The sequence below is a fragment of the Cibotium barometz genome, chromosome 4 (assembly GCF_041138505.1).
Source record: "Cibotium barometz isolate CiBa-2024 chromosome 4, ASM4113850v1, whole genome shotgun sequence".
NCBI lineage: Eukaryota > Viridiplantae > Streptophyta > Polypodiopsida > Cyatheales > Cibotiaceae > Cibotium > Cibotium barometz.
In genome coordinates this window covers 463,913-483,283 of record NC_141049.1, presented here as the reverse complement: position 1 = coordinate 483,283, position 19,371 = coordinate 463,913, and the positions used below count along the sequence as shown (strand labels likewise).

The 19,371-nt window shown below is 46.7% G+C and overlaps 1 protein-coding gene across 20 annotated transcripts in view; it reads right to left on the bottom strand.

The window, feature by feature from the left end:
• The window catches only part of LOC147638780 (uncharacterized), a 67,934-nt gene that overhangs the window by 23,826 nt on the left and 24,737 nt on the right, over window positions 1-19,371 (bottom strand). For 10 of the 20 annotated variants that reach the window (XR_015263694.1, XR_015263685.1, XM_086784209.1 and 7 more), the window contains 9 exons: window positions 15,684-15,750; window positions 15,484-15,594; window positions 15,179-15,374; window positions 14,984-15,072; window positions 14,668-14,866; window positions 14,419-14,530; window positions 13,554-13,678; window positions 13,253-13,474; window positions 12,960-13,069 (listed from right to left, as the gene is read on the bottom strand). Coding sequence is in view for 18 of the 20 variants with exons in the window: in XM_086784209.1 (XP_086640335.1) it covers window positions 12,960-13,069; window positions 13,253-13,474; window positions 13,554-13,678; window positions 14,419-14,530; window positions 14,668-14,866; window positions 14,984-15,072; window positions 15,179-15,374; window positions 15,484-15,594; window positions 15,684-15,750 (1,231 nt within the window). In the remaining 2 variants the exon portion in view is untranslated. Of the gene's footprint in view, window positions 1-12,959; window positions 13,070-13,252; window positions 13,475-13,553; window positions 13,679-14,418; window positions 14,531-14,667; window positions 14,867-14,983; window positions 15,073-15,178; window positions 15,375-15,483; window positions 15,595-15,683; window positions 15,751-15,997; window positions 16,164-16,327; window positions 16,899-17,071; window positions 17,170-19,371 lie in introns of those variants that run through there. The other 10 variants (XM_086784254.1, XM_086784247.1, XM_086784268.1 and 7 more) reach the window with 9 other exon arrangements.

The following is a 19,371-nucleotide window of genomic DNA, read 5'->3' as shown; positions in this document are numbered from 1 at the left end:
CCAGAGAGAGGGCTACCTCGAGTAGAGGGATTCCAGTGGGAGTCAGCATACAGGAGGACCACACGCCAGGGTACCTCGAGAGGGTCGGGAGGAGTAGCAGTCCTATTCAGACGGGAGCTACAGGGGAGATTGAGAGTGGTAGCATAGGATCCAGAGGCTAGATACATGTGGATCAGCTTACAGCTCTCACAAGACAGGATTATATACATAGCTTTATGTTACTTTTCTCCATCAGGATCCTCCTATGTCATTACAGAGGACATGCCACAGGAGGAGGAGACAGGAGCCTCGCCATACACTTGTCTGTCAGAGGAGATTATGCATTATTCTACACTAGGGGAAGTATTTCTTACGGGCGACTTCAATGCCCACACACAGAGCAGACAGTGTGAGGTGTATGACTATGATGACATGGAGATCCTCCACCCTGTGGATCCAGAGGAGATAGGGGCTAGTCGGGCATCAGAGGACACTGGACCAGACAGAGGACATTATGGGGACCACTTACTAGAGTTGGGAGCCAGGCATCGTCTCGTTATTTATAATGGGATGCTACAGTGGCCGGGATCAGGAGGGCTGACATGCTTCCCACATGGGGGTCATACACGGACTGGAGGCACGGTGGTAGACTACATTATGGGGTCTTTGGAGGCATCACAGCTTGTCACCTCATTCTCCATTCCACCTCGTCCTATTGGGGCAGATCATACATACTTGGCATTTTCACTAGCCGGTATCACCAGCCCCCCACATACCGACGCCACACACTACCATCTACTTCACACATGACATGGCAGACATATACACTGGCAGAGTAGAGGATGGGCTCCTACTCATGGATCCCCTGGCACCTATGGATACCATTACAGCCCAGCTAGCATCACTCCTACACACGGCTCCATTACAGAGCTTCCCACATCGTGTACACTCAGGAGAGCCTGCGAGACCTGGGACTATGCCCCAGAACAGATGGTATGATGACGAGTGCAGAGCCCTATACTCACGGCTCCGCACATAGCGAGCCTTGGGAGCCATCACAGAGCAGGAGTCGAGGAGAGAGATGAGGAGACTTACTCGCCGCAAAAGGCGGGCCTTCGCAGAGATACAGGAGCTAGAGATCTTTCATTTCTTCATGAGTAGAGATAGCCCTGTCTCATGGCGGCACTTCAGAGAGCCCCGGACCCCGACACCTATTGCAGACCCACAGACATGGCACACATATGCAGAGGGCCTATACCATGCCCCACAGCAGCCACCTATACCTCAGCCCACAGGAGCCTCGACCTACCACAGCTAGCTTCTTTACCCACTCGATGGTACAGGAAGCTATCCGCCACCTACAGCATGGACGGGCTGCCGACCATATGGGCCTGCAGGGTGAGCATCTCATATATGCAGTAGATTCTTTAGCTCCTTTTCTTGCACACCTGTTTAACAGGACACTAGCAGAGGGTTTGCCTGCGGAGTGGACGATGCACACCATTGTGCCGATTCACAAAACAGGGGATATGCTCGATCCAAGCAACTACAGGATGGTTATGGTTGGCCACGTGCTGGCCAAACTCTATGGTGCAGTGCTGGAGCAAGAACTTAGCTTATATGCTGAGCGAGCAGGTTTACGCTCATCAGGGCAGGCAGGCTTCAGGAGAGCTTTCTCTACCACTGACCATGTATTCACTTTGAGATGTATGATTGATCAGGCCAGAGTGAGGAAGAGAAAGCTCTATTGCTGCTTTGTGGATTTCCGCAAGGCATTTGACACAGTACCACGAGAGAGGCTCTTTCAGCGCCTGCAGTCTCTTGGCATACCAGCAGATATGACATGGGGCATCTATGCATTATATGAGCAGGTTTTTGGGCGAGTCAGATGTCCAGGAGGTATGTCCGAGACTATTGCTAGCACAATTGGTGTGAAGCAGGGATGCCCACTTTCCCCCACGCTATTTGGGTTATACATTGATGAGGTGGCTGACTTCATTACACGGGGAGGCGGAGATGGAGTTGATTTAGCAGGTACCTCAGTACATATTATGCTCTATGCTGATGATATTGTATTAGTGTCTGAGTCTCCAGGTGGTCTACAGCAGCATCTACATGCACTCGATGATTTCTGCACACAGAGGGGTCTTACTGTGAACCTTGGGAAAACCAAGGTTATGGTCTTTCATACATCGAGACAGGGCAGGAGTTAGTTGACATTCACTCTCGCAGGATGCCAGGTGGAGGTGGTGACATCATACGTGTACCTAGGGGTTACCTTCTCTGCAGCAGCCACACGCTTCACCGTGGGTTCAGCAGCCAGAGCTAGATTGACACGGGGATATGCAGCATTGGCTATGCTAGAGAGACAATGCCACAAGGCGCATTTTCAGGAGCCCCGGACGAAGGGGTGGCTATTTGACACATTAGTCACACCGGCATTGATGTATGGAGCAGTGGTATGGGCGCCAGGCCTTGCTACCCATTGGTGGACACAAATAGAGAGACCACGGGCCCTCATGATGGCACGCATGATACGCAGCAAACCGTCAGTACCTCATGACATTATCCGAGCAGAGTTTGCTGCGCCTCCTATGATGGTAGAGGCCATATTTCAGACTATATGCTGCTAGACAGATTCAGAGAGATGCCACAAAACAGATCGTCATACAGAGCTTTTGAGGCATCTAGACAGCTGGCTAAGGCAGGAGACAAAGGATCATGGTATGCACAGGTCACACATTGGTTCTCACAGCATGGCCTAGACATGGATCATCTACCACCATTCCAGTATGACAGGGATGCACCACATATCCGTCTCTCTCATAGTGAGAGGAACAGAGTATTGAGACAGGATCTATGGCAGCTCTATACACGAGAGACATGGATATTGCCTACACAGCGAGAGGCCTAGATACATGGAGGGCTTTTTACCACACGGCTCCCGAGTGGCTATTGGTCAACTCAGAGTTTCATCACACCGATTGGAGATTGAGACTGGCAGAGCAGCACGGATCCCCCGAGAGGAGAGGGTATGCAGATTGTGCCGAGAGGAGGTGGAGAGTGAGGAGTATTATGTATGCAGATGCAGAGCATATACAGCCATCAGAGAGAGATATCCCATTCTGTTCAGAGAGCCACGTTCCCTACGCCAGATCTTTGAGGCAGCAGACCAGCGCATACTGGGGAGATACATTCTAGACATACAGCGACACAGAGAGACATTATTACAGGCTCAGACAGCTCCAGAGGGGGGGCGACAGACACAGATTACTGCATTTTTTCAAAGATCCATCCCCCTCCCAACCCCTACACGGCAGGGAATTACTCTCCAGAGAGCAGAGACACTTAGAGCCCGCAGGAGACAGAGGACACCTGGCTTTCGGACACCACGACTATACCAGAGAGAGATGACAGAGATCAGAGCTCAGTTTCACAGACAGGGTGCGGAGCGACTGGCTCGCTTCAGAGCGCACCCAGGCATGTTCTTCAGGGAGCTATGGACACCCCCTTCACTGATGTATACCATTTTATACCCCCAGTATGGTACAGGATGGAGCTAGCTAGGTTGCATATCATGATTGTATACTCCATGCATATAGCTTTGCATTTCTCCTAGTAGTAGAGCTCCATCCCCTGCACACCCAGATTCAGTTTTTTTTTTTGTTCAGTACTTTTTCATTTTGTTGGGATGACAGAGGATACCCCATACAGGTACTCCGATTTGTCTCATAGGCCGAGTTCGGTCTTTTGGAAGACGTTAATAAAATCTTTCTTTCTTTCTTTCTTTCTTTCTCTCTCTCTCTTCGCTGTTCGCCCGCCTGGGCTGGCCCGTCCGGGCTGGCCCGTCCCTCTGCTTCCCTCTTCCCACCCACCCTTCCTTTCTCTTCGCTGTTCGCCGGGCTGGCCCGTCCCTCTGCTTCTCTCTTCCCACTTCCCAGCCACCCTTCCTCAGGCCCCCACGGCAGCAACATAACTCTCTCTCTGCTGAATCTCTTCTCTTTTCTCTACATGGCTTGACCCCACCCCCCCCTGCTGCTGCTGTTTTGCACTGCGCGCAGGTGTCATGGATTAATTTCCAGTCCATTGGCTGTGGGAAGTACTGCAAAAAGTCATGGCCAAGACCGGAGTTAAAGAGGAGCTCATGAAGGTGGAGGACAAGCTCAGCAAGAAAACAAGAAGATGGTCGACTCTTCCGTTACCGCAATCATAAACCGCCTCTCCAAACTCGAGAAGGGATTTGACAAAATCCAAGAGCTCGAAGAGAGAACATCCAGGCAAGAGGCTGAGATTTCAGCCTTAAAGGAGGAACTAGTGGAGGCCAAATTGCATGCTAAAAGTCAAGCAGCTGAAATCTCAGCCCTCAAAAAGGAGTTGGAAGCCACTTCACAAGGCAAGCTTGAGGATGAAAAATTTCAGCCCTCCTTTATTGAAGAGCTGAATACCATCAAGGAACAAATGAGGATCATTCGAGAGGAGGAGGAGCAACATAAAGAGAAGACATCTTCATGGGTGGAGGTGATCACAGAGACACAAAAGAAGATTGACGAGGCGGAGAAATGGATCGAGGTCGCCAAGAAAGGGAAAGGTAAAGAATCGCCACCCATCCCCACTCCCACCATCATCAACATGACCCTGGAAGAGGACCAAATGAGGAAGACCCGGGCCTTACATGTACAAGTGTCCGGTCTAAAAGACCGTGATGATGCGGAAGGGGAAACCAAGGAGCTCTTCTCTATGATGGGCATTGAAGCCACGCACACAAAGGCATGGAGAGTGGGAAAGAAGAGAGAAGGTAGTGGCGAATCTTCTAAGGAGAGAGCACTTATCATTCGTTTCCCCTCCATGGAAGCGAAGAAGGACTTCTTGAAGAGACGTCCTACACTCAAGAAGACGGGAATATTTCTTGGAGATGACCTCACACTCTCGCAACTTGCCCACATGAAAGAAGTTATGCCCGAGATAAGGGCAGCCCGAGAGAAAGGGAAAGTGGCCTTCTATAGAGATGGTAGAGTGGTGATTATGGAGAGGCGCTCTTCATGACGATGGGACTACACTCAAAGTTGCTACTTGGAATTGTTATGGATCTCTACGCCTTGACGTAGGGGCTTTTGAGGATAGTTTCACTGGGAGGGACATCATCTTCTACTGTGAGACACATCAGGCTCCTGGACAGTCCATGCCACATGTTAGTGGATACCGATGGGAGACAACTTGTAGACGGGAGACTCGTTTAGAGCATAGAGGACGGGGCTCAGGAGGAGTGGCAGTATTGTTTAGAGAGGAGCTGTAGCCACTGATACATATAGTCCGCAGAGATGAACAGGCTAGGTACATGTGGGTTAGACTGAGGGCAGTAGACTGAGGGCAGAGACGGGCAGACATCTCTACATTGCTATATGCTATTTTACTCCTAGTACATCAGTGTATGCATCACCTAGAGGGCAGTCTCCCTTTTCTATTTTGGATGATGACATTTGGGAGTTCTCCAGGAATGGTGACATCATTCTCCTGGGGGACTTCAATGCCAGGACCGCCCATAACCAGACAGTATTTTATGATACCTTAGAGGAGATGTTGAGGGAACTTGATGTTAGGGATATGGGCCTATATAGACTCTCACCACAGGATGAGGAACATACTGCGTATGGGCGGTATTTGATAGACATGGGGAGTGCACATGGATTGGCCATCCTGAATGGCCTACAGAGATTCCCGACAGCAGGCAGTTTCACTAGCTTTCCACATCGGCATGGTGCTAGTACAGTGGACTATGTTATGGCTCAGCCCAATCTCATTCCCTCTTTTCAGGATTTTATGGTAGGCACTAGGCCAGTTGGAGTAGCAGTGGATCATGCTATCTTGTCCTTCACTCTCACATTTCAGTTCAGCACCGCTCCATTGGGACAGGTCTCCACACACACTCGTTATACCTTTACGAGGGAGACTGACACCGTGTACACGGATGAGATATACAGACGCTTATGTGCCGAGGAGCCGGGATGGCCATTAGATGAGCTCACTCAGATATTGATAGGGACGCTTCATGCTGCAGCATCAGAGGCATATCCCCATAGTCAGCCTACACGGAGACGATCTAGGAACATGCCCCAGAACAACTGGTATGACGAGGAGTGCAGAGAGATGAGGATCAAATTACAGAGAGAGGTGCTCATGGGTGTTACCACCCACAGACAGTCACGGATTACCTTCCGGCGCCTAGTGCGACGGAAGAAGAGGGCTTATCTTGCTCAGTTAGAGAGGGATTTGTATCAGTTATTTATGACTCAGGCGAGGCATGGAGACTATCCCATGAGCATTCACCATCACCAGCCATTACCTCCACAGATGTCTGGGGTGAGTATGCAGCATCCCTGTACACAGCACCAGGACAGCTGCCCCTGCCAGACCCATCGGAGCCATGCCCAGAGACATGTGCTTTCTTTACTGCTGAGATGGTAAGGAAAGCTATTGACAGGATGAGGACTGGGAGAGCATATGATCATGATGGTTTGGTAGCAGAGCACTTTATTCATGCTAGAGATATGCTTGCAGAGCTTATTGCTATGATGTTTAACCGAGCCATGTGTGAGGGTTTTCCTGAGACTTGGAATATGTCCACGATTGTGCCTATCTTCAAGTCAGGGGATCCCATGCTTCCTGGGAATTATCGTACCATCATGATTGGTCACACATTGGCTAGATTATATGCATCTATTCTTGAGCAGGAGTTGAGTAGATGGGCAGAGAGAGAGGGCATACGTGCATCAGGGTAGGCAAGGTTCAGGAGAGGTTTCTCCACTCTTGACCATATCTTGACACTCAGAGCTATTATTGAGGAGGGCAGATTATATGGCAGGAGGATTTATTGTTGCTTTGTGGATTTCCGCAAAGCTTTTGACACAGTACCGAGAGCCAGACTGATGCGCAGACTACACGAGATGGGAGTGCCCACAGAACTGATTTGGGGAATCATGGCTTTATACAGGACAGTTGTGGGGCACGTACGTACTACTCAGGGTATATCTAAGATGGTTCACTCCACTATTGGGGTGAAATAGGGCTGCCCCCTTTCTCCCACCTTATTTGGGATGTATGTGGATGAGGTTTCCGACTAGGTAGAGCGGGAGGGTGACAGAGGAGCACAGCTTGCAGGGACATGGATTCCGCTGTTATTGTATGCTGATGATATTGTGCTGATCTCAGATTCTCCAGAGGGGATGCAACGTCATTTCGATGCATTGCACACGTTTGCACAGGATAGTGGATTGTCTGTTAACCTTGGTAAAACCAAGGTGATGGTGTTTAACACCACAGCACAGTGGGTTAGGAGGTCAGTACCCACCTTTACATATGGTCAAGAGACAGTGGAGTATACAGATGCATATACTTACCTTGGTGTGGTTTTTAGTGGCCCACTATTTTCCTTGAGGAGAGCAGCGGAGACCAGATTGACCAGAGCTTATGCAGCATTGGGGAGACTAGAGAGGATGTGTTCGCAGGTTCAGTTTCAGGAACCTCGAACAAAGCTCTGGCTCTTTGACACTTTGGTCACTTCAGCCATGCTATATGGAGTGGAGATATGGGGACCCTTAGTGGATCACCACAGCCGAGCTTGTAGCACTGATGGATGGAGATGTATGGAGAGGCCCTTGGTTTCTATGATTTCCCGGATGATCAGGGCCAAGGCCTCCGTACCACATGATATTATCCGTGTAGAGATGGCTGCCCCCCCATTGGTAGTAGAGGCACTCACTTGATCAGTCTCCTTTATACACAGCACTTGGGCTCTCCCTGGAGACAAATATGCTCGCTTAGCCCTGGAGCCTTCACGACAGTTGGCATCACAGGGAGACGGATCATGTTGGTATGCACAGATGACAGCTTGGTTCCAACTGCATGACTTTAGTATGGACAGGCTACCTCCATTTCAGTAATCCCTGGATGCACCCTCCCTCTCTCTCACACAGGCAGAGATTACCAGACTTATCAGGCAAGACTTGACTCAGCTGGACACTACGAGGACATGGATACAACCGACACACAAGCTTGGTACGAAGATGGCTTTCTATAGAGATCATCTTCTCCAGCTCACGGAGGATGGGTTTGTGATTAGACCCAACTACATGGATACTCATCTTTCTCATGGGGTACGGTGTGCTATTGGTCAGATGCGCACAGCTAGAGATTGAGACTAGCATATTCAGAGGAGTACCAGCTGAGGCCAGGATTTGTCAGTTGTGCCAGATGGAGCCAGAGACAGAGTTACATTACATATGTCACTGTCTAGTATATTATGAGATACGAGGCCGTTTTCACTGCCTGTTCAGAGAGGGTTTCGGACCACTTTCCAGAGTCATGAGATACCAGGATCAGAGATGCCTCGGATTATACTTGCTGGAGCTGCGTAGACATAGAGAGGGTCTCTTGAGAGGGAGGGGATCAAAGAGGGAGAGACACCTACAGAGGCAGATTACAGACTTCTTTCGACCAGAGATTGAGCAGTCAGGCCAACAGGCATTGCAGCTAGCCCCAGAGTATAGCCCCACCAGAGGTACACTGATTGATCGGGCTTTACAGCTGGGGCGGTCCGGGCGCCCCAAGATGAGAGGCCCATCTCGACACCGGTGGAGACTACAACAGAGGATCAGGACCATACTAGCACGGCATGGGAGACGTCCAGTCAGAGTACTCACCATGGAGGACATTGAGGATATCCGCCATCGACCAATGAGAGACATCTTTGGATAGTGATGTATATGATGCTTACCTTTGTTGCTGGAGTTTTCCTTCCCAGATGTTATCCATTAGGAGCTCCTAGTACCTTACTTTTCCTCATAGTTGTTGTTTCAATTTCAGTTAGTTGTTTAGTTGTTTTAGCTTTTCTTACACCGACATTGTATCAGATCCACCAATTGTTGTAACCTTTTTGGTCTCATAGGTCATTTTGGCCTTTTGAGGACGTTAATATATCATTTCATTTTCTCTCTCTCTATTGCCGCCCGCTAGCCCCTCCGCTCGTACTGTGCGCCCGCTGCCCATCACCCCCTGTTTCGCCTCGCCTGTTGTGCCCAGCACGCCGCACCATCTCTCTCTTTCCGTCTCTTTGTTCGCCGCCCGCTGTTCGCTACTGCCGCCCACTAGCCCCTGCCCTCCGCCTCGCTGCCCCGTCTCCCTGTCCGGTAGCTCGCTATTTCCCACCCACCCTTCCTCAAGCCCCCAAGGCAGCAACATAACTCTCTCTGCATTGAAAGTGGAACTGGTAGCCGTCAAGAACACCGAGAAGAAAGAAGGGGAGATCAATGACAACACTCTCACGGCCATCAAAGAAGAGATCTCCAAGGAGATCACAAAGGACATGGAGGGAAAACTCGAACCAAGCAGTCAAGATGGGTTGAGGTGGTGAAGAAGAACATCCGTAAAGAAGTGATGGAGGAGACTCAAAGGGAAGAACATCAAATCATTCACACCACCATTGAGGAGAAGATGAGGCATAGCTTTACATGCTAGTGGATGAGATTACATGCAAACAGGTGAGGTTCCATGAGCTTGCATTGCTTGTATGGTTGCATGGGCTTGCAATAACTTGCATGGTTGCATGGGCTTGCATGTAGGATGCATGGAGGTAGGTAGGCTTGCATGTGACATGCATACATGAAGGTAGCTTTGCATGTTGCATGCATGTAGATAACTTTGCATGCATGTATGTAGCTTTGCATGTTGCATGCATGCATGTAGATAAGCGCATGAGCAAAGAGTGGACAGCCCTGAAAGTAGAGAGTGGATAGCCCCTCCTCCTCTTGATGGCTCATATGCTTCATAGGAGAGGGCAACCAGTTCCATGAAGGGCCCCACACTACAACAAAGGTGCCTGGCCTCATTTTAATGAGTGTGAATGCCCGGCCTCATTATTAATGAATGTAAACACCTTTGGTTATAACTCTTCATTGGCCTTTGAATACCTGTTCCTTCTGCACAAATCCACACAGTACAGGTGAACAAAAGACAGTTTGTGTAGCACATTGACCCATAAGTGCAATCCAGGCGTCCCAGATCCATGGGCCCCACATGCAATGAAATCCAGGCATTGTCCAGGCATAGAAGACAGTAAACACAAATTAAAATAAACCATGCACATAATGTATGCATCTTAATACATATTTTGGAAGAATCCCCGTCTATTCACATGTACTTGAAATCCTTACAAACTATGGCATTTGGTCTCCAAGATCCATCAAATGCCCATAGCCGCTTTCACATGCACCTTTGTGGGCAGGGTCTCGAAGATGCAGCTGGCACTCACTAAGGTGGTCATGTTCACATGCTCCTTCATGGCCAAGTTCTCCAAGATGCAATTGGCACTCTCTAGAGAACAATGGCCAAGACATGTCATGGCTGCATGCGGTGTCATACACCCATGTCCATGCATGTAAAAAGATTACTAAATAATCCCGAAAAATTAGGAGGCAGTTACACCATCTATTGGCAGTCATCTCTACTTCGTTACATTCATTAATGACCTTTCCAGATTCAGTTGGGTCTATGCTATGAAGCAAAAGTCAGAGATATTTATGTGCTTTAAGCACTTTCAGCTCATGGCTGAAAATGTATCTGGATGTAAGATTACATTACGTTCAGATAGAGGGGGAAGTACATGTCCAAAGATTTCAGTGCATATTTGTCAGAAAGAGGCATTCAGCATCAATGTACCGTGCCCTACACACCTCAACATAATGGTGTATCTGAGAGAGAAAATCTCTCATGGAAATGGCACGATGTATGGTCAAAGGCCAAAGCGTGCCTCACAAGTTTTGGATGGAAGCTGTCATGTGTACAGCCTATGTTCTTAACAAATGTACACCAAGGCTTTGCAAAACATCACTCCTTAGGAAGCATTAGTGGCTCATATGCATGTATTTGGATGCTTGGCTTATGCTTTTGTGCCTCACCAACACCGCACAAAGCTTGATGAGAGGAGGATCTTAAGATTATGCCACAAGGGTTGAGACAAAGGACCACTATACATGTCACTGCCCTGTGTACTATGAGATTCGCGGGAGGTATCATTGTCTCTTTCGTGAGGGTTTGGCCCATTATCGAGGATCATAGACTTCCCGGACCAGCGCTACCTGGGACTCTTCCTACTGGAACTTCACAGACACAGACATTCACTCCTAAGAGAGCGTCAGCCACAACCACCCCTCCTCTTTCCTCACCAGCCAACCATCACCAATTTCTTCTAGGCCCAAGGAGAGGATATCAACATAGTGGACCCCATAGATGGTCCACCACAGCTCCGTCCCATCCTCGAGGAGTCACTTCGGAATGGACTTGTGCGCTTTGACGTACCTGGTATCCCCAGCCCACGGGACACCAACTGTAAGGTCTCCACTGACCACGTCGTCCAAGGATTATCTAACCTAGAACCAAAACCCTAGCGAGGTTTCATAGACTCGACATCGTCATACGCATCGCATGACTGCGATGGATTGTGGCTAGCGACTCACCACCCGTAGGTTCAGTGCCTCGAACCATCCCCGAGCCTGAGGTCTAATTGCCGCCGCAAGCCTACTTGGTACCAATGGCCCCAACCTAGCGTCCCATACCACTAGATCGAACCACCCACCTTGCAGCTCCATGGCCACGAGATCCTACATTCCTTAGTAGCCCCAAGCCATCACATGACTACTTGACCTCTTGTCTAATAATTGACCCCAAGGTCAGTTATAAACTTATATAGTAATAACCCAACTATTATTGGCCCTTGCTCTATTTATAAGTTTTTAGCCATTATCAGCCCTAGGCTATTAATTATAAGCTCTTAGCAATTCCAGACCTCTTCTCGCTAGCACCCTTAGCCCACGTGTGAACCCTCTAGGTCCCCACGCCCCAACTAAGTCCTTAACCCTAATCTTGGGTTAGCACATGCCCCTAGCCCTAATCCTAGACCTATCGAGACATCTCACCCCCCAATCCATGTCCTTGGCTCCTACAATCAACTCCACTAGCTGTCTATAAGACATCTAGAAAACTTCGGCCCAGGCATCCTAGATTATTACACCATGACCACACTCAATGGCTATCCGGATAGCATCAAGGGTCATGGTAAAGCCTGGTGTGATCTCTTCACCATCTTAAAAATAATTATCCACTCATGTGGAAAAGCATGAAACGAATTAAATTCCATTACGGTTCAACAAAGACCTCAAAAAATTTAGAAATTATTACTGAAGGGTTTTTACAAAAAAAAAAGTATGTGAAAACAAGCATCACAACTTAGGGTCTCTAAAGTCGAGAGTATTGAGCCATTCCTGGACACACAAATGTGTGTGCCAATTCAAGCTTGAATCCCACTTAGCCACAGCCTCCTAACACCATGTGACAACCCTACGGTCATCGGTTGGCGAAGGCGTGGAGCACCCATCAACCTTGGGCCCTATGCTATCCTCCCTCAAAAGGATCATGGATAACGCCGTCCTGTGTAGCTTCCAGCCGTACTGCTGGTGGCAGATAAAATCCTAGCAATCCCAGTGGCTTGACCTGCTCAAAGTCATCTCTCTTGACCGACTCCACAAAGTTACTATCGGATGACTTCACGGGGTTATTGCCCACTGACTCCATATAGCGTGTGTAAAAACTTGGAGAAAAACAATGGCAAAAAGGTGACGGGTTACGGGCCTGAAAGTGAAAGGTTTGAGAAAAGCTTTTAAGGTAGATGAGAGGACGAGGACAAGGTTTTCAACCCCCTAGCTCAGGGGCGGTTCGCAGTCATCGTGAACCTACGGTTGGCCTACGGTTGGGAGGTGCGCTTGCCTGCACCCCTTCTATTTGGTTTGTACTAATCTTGTTTGGGCCTATGTATTAGGGTTGGTCTATGGGAGGATCTCACATTTTGAGTCTTTAGTAGACATTAATAAATGGATAGAAGTTTTACAGTAAAATTTCCTGCATGAAAAGAGACAGATTGAGTTATAGAAGACCTTTGGGCTTGAAAAGCAAGCTTTTTGGCAGCTAACTCCATTGCAAATGTGGCTTCATCACTATTTTGTTCCCTTCCAGATGTTGCAAGATCAGATAGATCTGTCAAATTCTACATATCAACAAGATATATATTTATATGTAAAAGTCAGACTTCTTCTGTGTTTTATTCAATCAACTCCCTGCATTAAAAACTTAAGACCTTCGGCCTAGTATCTTTGGCATGCACTTCAAGGTCAAATCGTGGGGTGACGGGGAGGGGGAAACAAAATTGCTCCAAGGGTCTGAAAAGTACTTGGATAAGTAGATCATACAAGCGAACTAGCTCATGTGGCTTGATTGATTTATCGTTCTTTTCTTCTTTTGAATGGTGTTGTTGCTGTCTACTAAGGCGATTCTTAGAAATGGTAATGAGAAGCTCATTGCGATCCATAGTCCGCTGAAGTATTATACAACTCACAGCCTTATCAAGGCCATTTAAGTTATCTTTCACATCCTCTGCAGTTCCAGCAGCTACCTGTAACAATTGGAATCTGTCAAAGGTGAACTTAAGACACCATAAATACATCGGTCACCTTTCAGTTTAAAGAGGGCACCAGGTCTTCACGAATGTGTCGCCTTGCATCCTGATATGCTCCAAAAATCTTGTCAAAAACACTCAGTTTTTTATCTGAAGACAAGGAGGTGGTCGAAGCACTTAATTCTTTCTCCAGTTGTTGTCCTGTTTTCATGTCCAAACACACGGATTTGCCTTGTATCATAAATCAAGATAAATGTAAGAATATTTATAAGTGAAGGGTTCACCATAGGCATGCCGTGGGTTTTTTTTTGTTATGGGATGAGTAATATAATATAATGTTTAATTTTAAAAAGAATATTGCATCAGAATTGTATTGGATATTACAGTTTTTATTGGAGCATTACCTATTTATATAAACTAAATAATATTGATATATCACAAAGAAGAAAATGCCAATTACAATAATACAACAATATCATATATATAGTGTAACTTACTAACATTTTCTTGGTCATTGCATAAGTGTATTTAATATAGTATTGATGTACCATATACTTAACATATATGGTCAAAAATATGTGTACATATGAAAGCACGAACTTTTGTTTTAAATAAAATACTTACAGCAAAGGAGAATACCTAAACATTAAAATGTATATGAGTAAATGTAACTTTATCATCTAGATCACATAATTAGTATGTATACATTATTTTATGAGTAGCAAAGACATGAATAGGGGGAATGATGGGAGAGTAGTGTAAAAAGAAGAAATAAAGGGAGAAAAACATATTACAAAAAAGAACTTTCGTTTTTTGCACTGGACTAAATAAGCTTTTTTCATGAAAATAAAATTTTCCCTCACACACTTCGGAATAACAATATGGCCTGCCTCCACAAACGGCAGGACAACGAAGGGTTAGATGCTATACACGTCCTTTACCTTTCACTATGCAGGCACGAATCTTTGCATTGTTGATTGAAAATTTGTGGCCAAGCCAGTTCAACTCCGTCATACTAACTGCTTGCTGAGACCGTGCTTCAGCCATGACAGCCTATATAAATGTGATCAAAAAATCATATAAGAATATGTACTAGGTGCTTTATAACAAAAGAAGTGATGTTTTCAAAGCAAAATCTAAATCTGTAACTACACGGTAGCCCCAATATGGCTGACACAAGCATCCTTTACCTCCAACTTTGCCTGCAAAAGGTCCAGTGCAGGACCTTCCTGTGTGCTCAGATTCAATAACTCAGATCCATCCATGTCTGAATGGCCCATTTTATACAAGCAGTAGCGAATATTCGGCTCAAGTTCATCGTCTACTCTCTGCCGGCAAAGAACTTGATTTTCCACTGTTCCATACTTTCCAAGCTTCTCATAAATAGCCCTTAAACCCACAAAGAGAACAAAGGGAAAGGCACACCGTGAAGCACTAAAACCAGTAGTTTTTGCCTTCAAAAACATCAAGGTACCAGTGCAAATGTCGTAATGTTAGAAATCCAACCTTGCACTTGTGAAGTTTTTTAAAGCTGTGTCCCAATGTTGCTCTCGCTCCACCAAATAGGATCCCTTCATGTATGCTGCATAGGCCTGCTACCATTTGCAATTCAAGCAAAGCATATAGAAGTCACAAATAAGAAGTTTTTCAAGACAGCACAATCCACGCTTTGTCAAAAAAAAAAACGTATTTAGGGTTTACCGTAGCCTCGAGTGAGGTTTTTGGATCAGCTTTCTCTGCACAAGCATAGGAAAACAATTCAGCCCACTTGACTGCCTTTGACAATCTCCCGACTAGATGAAAGCGTCGGCATGAGTTCGGCCCATTCGTTATCTGCTTAATGGCCATGGCATAACTCCAAGCTCTTTCTGCCAGGTAAAGAATGATGTGCAAGAACCTGAAAATGGCATAACGATAACACACAAACGTGAGATGATTTGGCTCTTGAGAAGTCATAGAGATAACTCAGGTGCAGGATTTTTTGCTTCTTAAAACAATATAATTACCTCACATCTGTGGCATTTGCCACCACAATTGGCCTTTTTATGTATTTGCCACGACCATGGGTGAACTTGAGAGACTTGTAGAGCCGTCTCAGCCGGGCAGTACAATACCTCCTGCGATCCAAACACCCTATTTTTCATAGAACAGCCAGCATCCTACACAGGCATTTCAAAAAAGGATGTTTTACAACAAAAGACCTTACCGGTATCGTGTATAGTCATGATGCCTTACTCCATGCGCACCCTGTGCTGTTTTGATGAGCTGGAACACTGCATGGCATCAAAAAACACTCAACTTAATACCTTCTCTCAAGCTTATGAGCATCTGTGTAGCCATTCTTTTGGCATCAGTTTGATTCAACCAATGCAACACTGCAAATCACAAAGTGAAAAGTGGAAGTATATGTAGGGCTCAAGTGATGCACACAGCAGTGCAGTTCACACTTACCCTGAACACCAAACACAGAAGATCCACTAAAACAGACAAAATATGTATAAAATCTCTTGATATTACCACCTAATTGCATGTTTTGCACATAGGATGAGAAGCTGGCACCCTTCAGCCCCCCGACTCAATTGCCATTTTTCCAAAGTGGGCCTCCACTCCCTGCCTCAGTCCCCTCCTTGGAGACCCTCACCCTCATTTGCAAGAATTATGGGAGCAATCCCCACCCATGACCAACCTAGAGAGTCGAGACCACATACAAGCCACCATCCTCGGCAATTAGCAATGCACCATGCTCTGTTTCTTGGTCACTGATACCTCAAGATTGAGTTCAACTCGGCACCATTCCCAGATAGTGATCCACAATGGAGCCCCATTGTCTTGCGCAAAGCGACAGCATACCTGGCTTGGTGGCAGCATGGCTTCTCCATCAACTCTGACCCTTTGGCAAGTGCAATCGAATTTCATGTCACAGTCTGCTTGTCATGCCCGTTATCATGGCTGATGCTATCTGTGGGGACTCAACCACTTGTCTGCCAATCATATAGCTCGGGTTTCTGTACAAACAACTGCAAAATCAGGGTTTTTAAAGACCTCATATTATGATTTCTGTACAGCAGTAACAAATAAGGGTTGATATACAGACGTAGCTTGAAGGAGGTGTTGGAATGCCAAATTCATGAAGCGCTCCACTAACCCTGGCAAGAACCATGGAGAATAGGCTTCTTATGGCTGGTAGTGGGTTTCCCATGTGCTGAAAAGTTATAGCTACCATGCTATAGAGCAGCATCTTACCAAGCACCCCCCTTATGTGGCCAACATGCAATACGACAAGGGTTCCCCTTGTGTGCCCAAACATGTACTTGACATGTGGTGGGCTGACCACTCACATAATGTCACATGGGTGCTTAACTAAATGAAGATTAACGCACAATCATACGTCAAGCTGTTGATTAACGCAAATGTCCCTATGCGGAACACCATATTTAGATACGGGAGTGACATGGGCCCACATGGAATCCTTAGTGCGAGGCATCTTGACAAAAGCAGGGCTAGATTGGCACCCTGGCATGAGAACCCCCAAATTTCAAATCTGTTTGTTTTTTACAAAATCGAAGAAAAAAGGCACAAATCAGCACAACCAACCTGAGAGATGGCGGGCACGGAACCTCGGAAGTGCGGGAGGAGCTGGTAGGAGCTGATTTGTGCAAGGCAAGAGCTCCTCCAATCTATTTCCCGGTCGCCTGCAGACGTTTTTTCAAAAAATGTGCTCTCTGGATTAAAAAAACGTTGAAAATCGTAGGTTTTCCTACGCTACATGAAAAAAACGCATTTCATTCCAATGAAACGTTTATGAAACGTTTCGTTTCATTCAGATGGAATGAAACGCGTTTCATTGCAACTATGGATATGGAGCCAAAAGGCTGAATATACAGCAATGAATACAATCCCAAGCAAGAGACCTTGTAGGCTCATAAGTGAAGGATACAAAAGGGAGCAAGGGTGTCAACACATGAACCAGACAACACAACTGATGAACATGTAGATGGGAGAGGCCAGCCCACCTATATATATAGGTATGGGGCTGGCCGACTTGTCATCAGGGACCTGACCTGGAAAAAATCCAGAAAAATAGGGGTGGCCAGCCCACAATCAAGGGCCATAAAAAAGGAACAAATATGGGCTAAATATGGGCAGCATACATGAATGAAATGCTAACACCCCCTCTCAGCACTGGATGCTGAATAAACTCCAAGAAGCCGAAGATGAGGAGCCAAGGAAGCTTGAGACACCAGATTGGTGAACAAATCTATTGCATTCTCTACTGAAGGACAATACTCCAAACCCAAATCTCCCGCAAGAACCAGTTCACGTACATAGTGATATTGGATCTCAATGTGTTTCCTACGAGCATGAAACACAGGGTTCTTGGCAATGGCGATGCAACTCTGATTGTCACACCAAAGAAGAGTACATCCAGTAGGAGGAAAGCCAAGTTCTCCCAATAATATGCGCAACCAAGTCACCTCACATGGAGCATAGCAAGCTACTCGATACTCTACCTCTGTAGAGGAAAGTGCCACGGTAGGCTGCTTTTTATACTCTATGAAATGGCTCTCGGCCCAAGTGAGAAAACACAATCAATGGTCGAACGCCGAGTATCCCGATCTCCAACTCAATCTAAATTAGTCCATCCAAGAAGAGTGCACCCCTGGCCATAAAAGATGCTGAAATCCAAAGTACCACTCAAGTACCAAAGCACCCTGATAGAACACCACCAATGCCGCTAACGGGACTTGGAGGTGAAAGAACTCAATAAGCTAACTGTGAAACAAATGTCCAATCGGGGATAGGTCAACCATACCAAACATCCAACAAGAACGCGATACTGTCCCAAATCAATCCCTGGAGAAGCATCAAAAAGAGAAAGCTTCTCACTAGTATCCATAGGAGAAGATACTAGTCTACACCCAGTCGTCTGAAACCTGTCAAGAATCTTCCGTGTGTACTTCTGCTAAGAAATGAAAATTCCCGAAGGGTCTACCAAATCTCAAAGCCAAGAAGGTAATGCAGAAGGCCAAGTCCAAAGCATCCATGACTAACTGGATCCTCACAAAATAAGAACCTATAAAAATGAGGTCATCAACATAGACCACAACGATAACAACTAACCCCCTCTCAACGAGGATATAAAGGTTCAAATCTCCATGATAGTGCTGCAGACCAAGCTTCTGAAAGAACTCATCAATCCACTAGTACCAAGCCCACGGAGCCTGCTTCAGACCGTACAGGGCTTTCTTCAGCCGGTACACTTGGTCCTCTCTTCCTGGAATCTCAAAACTCGGTGGTTGATCAACTAAGCCCCTCTCAACGAGGATATAAAGGTTCAAATCTCCATGATAGTGATGCAGGCCAAGCTTCTGAAAGAACTCATCAATCCACTAGTACCAAGCCCGCGGAGCCTGCTTCAGACCGTACAGGGCTTTCTTCAGCCGATACACTTGGTCCTCTCTTCCTAGAATCTCAAAACTCGGTGGTTGATCAACATACACTTCCTTTTTTAGCTCTCCATTCAGGAAAACCAACTTCACGTCCATTTGGAATCATCTATGATGTCCTACAAGAGCAAGAACGGTGCGAATGGTAGTCATCCAAGCCGTCGGAGCGAAGGTCTCATCGAAGTCGACCCCAGGGCACTGAGAATAGCCCTTGGCAACCAACCTCGCCTTGTGCTTGTACAAGCTACCATCAGCTTTATACTTCATTTTGAAGATCATCGCAGACCAACCACCTTATGTTGCTATGGCCCAGGCACCAAAATCCAAGTGTCATTCCATTCTATAGAATCCAGCTCTCCCTGCATAGCACGATGCCAGGCCTCATGTGAAAGAGAGAGTCCACAGAAGTGGGATCAGGACCATGAATGATAGAGGACATAAGAGCAT